General features: G+C 45.8%; 1 protein-coding gene across 1 annotated transcript in view; it reads left to right on the forward strand.

The window, feature by feature from the left end:
* Window positions 1-6,239, forward strand: part of C12H19orf47 (chromosome 12 C19orf47 homolog) — a 33,732-nt gene extending 27,493 nt beyond the window's left edge. Inside the window, exon 11 of the mRNA XM_034638450.1 lies at window positions 6,187-6,239. Within this exon, the coding sequence (XP_034494341.1) occupies window positions 6,187-6,200 (14 nt within the window). The 3' untranslated portion in view covers window positions 6,201-6,239. The remainder of the gene's footprint in view (window positions 1-6,186) is intronic.
* Window positions 6,240-6,721: the final 482 nt, after the last annotated feature.

The following is a 6,721-nucleotide window of genomic DNA, read 5'->3' on the forward strand; positions in this document are numbered from 1 at the left end:
ATGGAGAATAATCAGATTTATTTGAGGAATATTCTAATTTTTCCACCCGGGTTAACGGCTAGCAGGTTCAATCACCTCAGAATCAGCAGCCGCTTGATTTCCCAATTTTATTTTGGTTAAATTTTGCATAATTCAAGACTGGCTTTGGCATAGACTTGACTATCAAGTTGAGGTAGGGGTTCAGAGCACATAAACCTGCATTCATTGTTTCAAAGCTTTTCCCTAAAGCTGCCTTTTCCGCCGCTTCACATTTAGTGCTGCGCTCGCTCCTCAATGACCAGAATAGCGTATCATGGCCATCGTTTGGCCGTCTTGATGGTCTGTTACAGTTAAAACGCATGAGCTCTGTGGCTGTGGGATCTTGGCCCGGTTGCTCAGGCTCTCTGTGCTCGTTTCTTCGGCAATAGGATGGGAGTCATAGTAGCATCTACCCCAGAGGATGATTGTGAAGGGCTCGGCACAGCGTTGTCATCTAATCTGATCTCTGAAACTGGTGACTTTCAGGGAGGATTTTCAGCACCAACACTTAAGGAACTCTTTCATGACACTCTCATTGGCCACCAAAGGAGCTTTTTGGGTAACTATTTGTTTTGATATGACTGTAAACTTCAGGTGCCTGGGTGGCTCAGTCGGTTAGGCTTCCTACTCTTGGTTTCAGCTCAGGTCGAGATCTCAGGGTTGGGAGATGGAGCCCAGCATCAGGCTCCACACGGGGCGTGGAGCCTGCTTGAGATTCTCTCTCACCCTCTGCCCCTCCCCCACTCGTGTTTGCTCTCTCTCTCTCAAAAAGAATATAATTGTAAACTTCTAGAAAAATAGCAAGAATGGTACAAGGGATTTCTCACGTCTGAGATTATGACCTGAGCCAAAATCAAGAGTCTGACTCTCAACCAAGTGAGCCACCCAGGTGCCCCTGATTTCTGTATATTATTTATCCAGATTTGCTAATTGTCTGTTCCATTTGTCTTATCATTCCCTCTTCCCTGTCCCCCCTCCATGAACACGCTTGCGCACACACACACACATCCACACACATACACATGTTGTGTTTTGAACCATTTGAAAGTTAAGTTGGAGAACATCATACCCCTTAACCTCAGAATACCTCAGTGTGTATTTCCTGAAAACAAGAACATTCTCTTCCGTAAGCACAGTATAACTATCAAAACCTAGACATTTAACATACAATATTCCTCTAAACACCAGTTCATACTTCAATTTCATCAATTGTCCTAATAATGTACCTTATGACCATTTTCCCCCCTGGCTCACAGTCCAGTTCTGGATCAGGTGTCGCATTTACGTGTCACGCCAGCTTCCTCATACACAGTGAACGTTTAAGTAACAACACAAAGTTCCCCCCACTTGCTCCGGGAATGGTTGATGCCCTTAAGTCAGCCAGAGTTCCCCGGAGATGGCCAGCTCATGTCGCGCCATCTTGTGGCAACAGCAGGAATAGTTTATAAACCACTGTGTTGGGCAGCCGTGAAAGGATTCCCTTCTTGAGGACCTAAAAAAAAATTAGGTGATATTCATATTATCTCAGTTTTTCTTAATAATGTAGGAAACTCTGTTTTAAGTATTTCACTGTTTCAAATCCATATGCTTCAGCATAAAATGAGACTTTCTGTTTCTCAAATCTGGGCGCATACATGTAAAGTGCAGTGCTTTGTATAAAAGTGGGGGCTTGGCCTGAGACATCTGTGGGAATGGATCTGGCTGCCACAACATTCTGACAGTGTGATATTTGGTAAAAGGCTTCTCTTCCTTGGGCCTATGTTTATTTCTGCAAAATAAATTTTACAGAGCCTTCTACCTGTGGGATCATTTAACAAGGTCATGGATATAGTTCCTAGCAATATGCCTGATACATGGGAATTCACTAATAAACGTAAGAGATTATTATTTGTTCAACTTTGTGTGAGTGGACAAGTTCAGACCTGAAGTAAAATTCACCCCAGTAGCTTTTTTAAAAAAGATTTTATTGGGGCGCCTGGGTGGCACAGTGGTTAAGCGGCTGCCTTCAGCTCAGGGCGTGATCCTGGCGTTATAGGATCGAGCCCCACGTCAGGCTCCTCTGCTATGAGCCTGCTTCTTTCTCTCCCACTCCCCCTGCTTATGTTCCCTCTCTCGCTGGCTGTCTCTATCTCTGTCAAATAAATAAATAAATAAATCTAAAAAAAATAAAAAAGATTTTATTTATGTATTATTTGAGAGAGAGAGAGTGAGAGGGAGAGGCAGAGGGAGAAGCCGACTCCTCACTGATCAGGGAGCCAGATGTGGGGCTCGATCCTAGGATCGCGACCCGATCTGAAGGCAGACGCTTCAGCAACTGACCCACCCAGGCGCCCCTCACCCTAGTAGCTTTAACCTTCTTAATCAAAACAACACTCAGGGGCGCCTGGGTGGCTCAGTCGGTTAAGCATCTGCCTTTGGCTCAGGTAACGATCTCCCAGGATCCTAGGTCCTAGGATCAAGCCCGACATCTGGCTCCCTGTTCAGCGAGAAGTCTGCTTCTCCCTCTGCCTCTCCCCACAGCTTGTGTTCTTGCTCTCTCTCTCAAATAAATAAAATCTTAAAAAAAAAACCCAAACAAAACCACATTCAGTCAACAATTATTCATTGACCCCCCCCCCGCCCAAGTCCTAACTATGTGCCAGGCATTGTTCTCAGGGGTGGGAATACAGTGGTGCCCACCCAAGGCAAGGTCTTCACCCTCATGGGCAAATTTATATTCTGGTTTGGGGGGAGACAGCTACAAAATCAACAACAAAAATATTCTTTTTTTTTTTTTTTTTTTTTTTTTNTTTTTTTAAAGATTTTATTTATTTATTTGACAGAGATAGAGACAGCCAGCGAGAGAGGGAACACAAGCAGGGGGAGTGGGAGAGGAAGAAGCAGGCTCACAGGAGAGGAGCCTGATGTGGGGCTCAATCCCATAACGCCGGGATCACGCCCTGAGCCGAAGGCAGACGCTTAACCGCTGTGCCACCCAGGCGCCCCTGCAAAAATATTCTTTAGTGTTAATTGCTAGGTAGAGAATTCAAATATGCTCAGAAATAGTAACAGTGTGGCTCTTTTGGATTTAGGATGGCCAGGGAAAGACTCTCTGATGAAGTGCGATTTGAACTCAGTTCTGAAAGACAAGAGAGAGCCAGTCCTGCAAAGATCAGGATCAGGGACGTCAATAGTCCAGGCAAAAGGAACAGCAAGTGAAATGGCCCCAACGTGGAAACAAGCTTGGGTTTTTGGGAGGGGCAGAGGTTAGTGTGTCCAGAACATGGTGGTCAAGGTCAAGAGGAGCTTGAGATGAAATTAGAAAGATAAGCAGGGGCAGCTCCCATGGCGCCCTGAAGGCTATGATGAGGCCTTTAGCTTTTATTCCACATGTGATGGGAAGCCATCTATGTATTCAGAGCAGATAGAAAAAGTGTTTGATCTTATCAAGAGTAGAAAAAGCTTCATTCCAAGGTCTGCCTACAAGTGCGTTAGCCTCTCATGACCACTTAACCATTTTGGGAATCTCTGATGTGTTAAAAAGCTGAATGTGCGCGACGCATGGTGTCTTCCATTTACAATTTTTGAAACAGAAACGTATTGTATAAAAAGGAAACTGGAGCCAACATTTACAGAATCCCTGAGGCTTATCTGTACTTCTGCCAAACACTTAAAATTACTCTAAAAGGATCTTCCCAAACAGTAGCATCTAGCTTAGTAACTTCTGGCTGTAGAGTCAAAGATATTTCAGTATTTCTGTAGAACATGGGAATCTCTTTTAAATAAAAACTTTTTTTTTAAGTTCCAGACTTCTTTGAGAATCTGATCAATGCTATGGACTTTCTCCCCTGGAAAATGCTCTGCTTAGGATGAGGAAGGGGGTAAATCTGCGCCTCCATGCTTGTATGTCCTGACTGCCTGTGCGGCAGAGAGGGTCGCTCTCCATGGCCAGCTCCATCGCTGCCATAGACCCCCCCCCCAGACCTTGTGGGGATGCAGTGGAAGCTCCCCGTTGGGGCGACTAAGAAGTTCTTTATGGTTGGTCCATGCAACTTGTCCAGTCACCACTGGAAGCACAATCTCCCACAAGGGTTGAAATATACTTTAGGGCCTGATTTCTGCTCCAGGTGACAGAGGGAATTTTGAGGAGATGGCCTCTCCGCCTGTCAGGGAAGGATTCTTAATCATTCTTTCTGAATCAGGAAGCCTTTGGGCAACCTTCCAATGAGAAGCTACTGGCCCATCTCCCCAGAAGTGCATGTGTAGTCCGTATTTACAGTTATAGGCAGAGAGTTTGCAGAACAGATTAGAGGGTATAGAACATTTTGAGGTTTTAGGGAGTTTTCTCCTCTATCACATTTGTTTGGGAAATTGAGGGACTGAGGCCCCCGAATGATAATTAAGTGGTCTGTCGGGGTAGAAACAGGGCTGTGACTTCCCATTTTCCAGGATGATATGAATTCAAAGCAGACTCCTGTATAAAACAACTTGGGTTCAAACCCTGCCTTATCCCTAATGTGTCCTGGGACCTCCAGCAAGCTCCTTAAGTACTGTTGCACCTGACCTCCAAGATGGTGTTGATGGCAACAGGATAGCCTTGGTGGGACTGTGTCAAGAACAGATTCTGGTCTGTTAACAATTGCTAAGTCATTTCTATTGATACTGTTTTGCAATGAAGGAAGGCCGGCTCAGAGAAGTGAAGTTATTTTACAAGGACACAGGAAAGGCATGATTAGAAGCTGGGCCCATCTCCAAAGCCAGTGAGTGTTGTTCAGCCCCAGACTAGTGTTTTTTAAACTGTAAGGCATGACCCTTTAGTGGGTCAGAAAATCAGTTTAGCAGGAAAAGAAAATCTGAGTGCATGATACATACCAGTAAATAGTATTTGATGACGCTTTCATACAGGTATATATGTGTATAGGTAAGTGTAACTATGTGTGTACTAGGTTAGGTAAGTGTAACTATGTGTGTATTAGGTGTTAGGTTGAAAGCCATTATCCTTGACTACTAGTATCTCACAGAATTTATACACAAGTACGTGGCTGGTTTCAGTGAGATCTCTCTGTGTTGTAATCCGTCCTGGGAGAAGCAGGGATTCCAGTTAGCTCAGGAAGACTCAGAAATAGGGAAATGGGCTATGAACTGTTCACGGAAGAGGGGGAAGAAGGTAGGCCACAGTGACCTTGAGTCTAGATTAGAGCGGAAAGGACTTTTTTTTTTTTTAAAGATTTTATTTATTTGACAGAGAGAAAGCCAGCAAGAGAGGGAACACAAGCATGGGGAGTGGGAGAGGAAGAAGCAGGCTCCCAGTGTAAGAGCCCGATATGAAGCTTGATCCCAGGACTCCAGGATCACGCCCTGAGCCGAAGGCAGACGCTTAATGACTGAGCCACCCAGGAGCCCCTGGAAAGGGCTAATTCTTGAAACAAATATTCCCCAAGAGCATACTCTGTGCCAAGACTTTTGCTGGGCAGTGTTAGCTACACAATGACAATTGAGGCAGTCCTGGTTTTTTCCCTCATGGGGCTGTCTGTGCAGTGACAGACCCGTCACCAGACAGTTAAGAGTCTAAAATGATCAGGGGTGGATAGGGGAGGCATTGGTCGGTTATCAACACTGTGTTGGGGGAAGCCCATGAATAAGGGATTCAGAGCAGCAAGTTCCAAGCTGGAAACCCATTAGCTAAGGTCTAGTTCAAGCATTAGGTTTACCTCTGGGGAAACTAAGGGCCACTTCTGGGCCGAATTGCCTGCATCACTCTCACAGACTTAGGTGGACCTAGGATTCTTCAACTCCCAGCTAGGGCTTCTAGAAGTATGCACCCATCAATGCATACCTGCCAAGCTCTGTGGCACACTGGAACCCAAATTCAGAAGGCAGCAAGCCCTACCCAACCTTTGAGAGAGAAGGGACTGACTGGGAGACAAGATGTCTCACACTGCCTAGTACACTGGTTGACAAGTGGACCAGGATGTCTGCAAAGCTCTTTTCTTACAAGGCGATCTTAAGGCCTTTTTAGGACCAAGTTACCCCATTAAAAAAAAGTTATATCCCTATTTAATTGCACATATATGATGAGCAGGTAGGATTAGTATTTTGGAGTCACAGAGTGTCTAATTGATATAAACTGCTCTATTTACACAAAAAAGTTCAATAGCCCAGTGACGCAGCTCTGTTTCCATTTTGCAGATTTGGATACATAGGCACAGAAAACGGTCAAGTCTTCTGCCTACTATCACCAGTAAGGAAATGCAAAGCTGGGTTTGTGAGGCTTCAGAGCCTGTGCTCACCATGACGGGACACAGTGAAAAGACAACTCTCCTAAACCCCGCTCCAGGGCTCTTTAAGAGCCTCGGAACCGAGAGGAAAGGCGCGATCACAGTAAAGCGAGATCAAAGCGTATGTAAATAAGGACCAGGGGCTGCCGGGAAGTATCACTGCATCAAGCCTTTAGGGAAAGCGGGCGTCAGAGTCCTGTTGCGCCTGCGCAATCCTGTCTCTTCTTTCCGTCCGGCGCCTGCGCATGACACCTTGTTAGCCCACCTCGACCCAAACTTGTCCAAAGTACGCAGGCGTTCGGCTCCGAGTCGGCCTCTTGCCCTGTTTTGCGCCTGCGCTCTAGCGCTCTACGAGTTCATCTCTCGCTTTTACGTCAGTTCCTGTTTGTGGCGGGAGAAGGCGGTATTTCCGGCCAGAGGGTGGGAGGGGGCGGTAAGCGGGGGCT

Source organism: Ailuropoda melanoleuca, chromosome 12 (assembly GCF_002007445.2).
Source record: "Ailuropoda melanoleuca isolate Jingjing chromosome 12, ASM200744v2, whole genome shotgun sequence".
In the NCBI taxonomy this organism is placed as follows: Eukaryota; Metazoa; Chordata; class Mammalia; order Carnivora; family Ursidae; genus Ailuropoda; species Ailuropoda melanoleuca.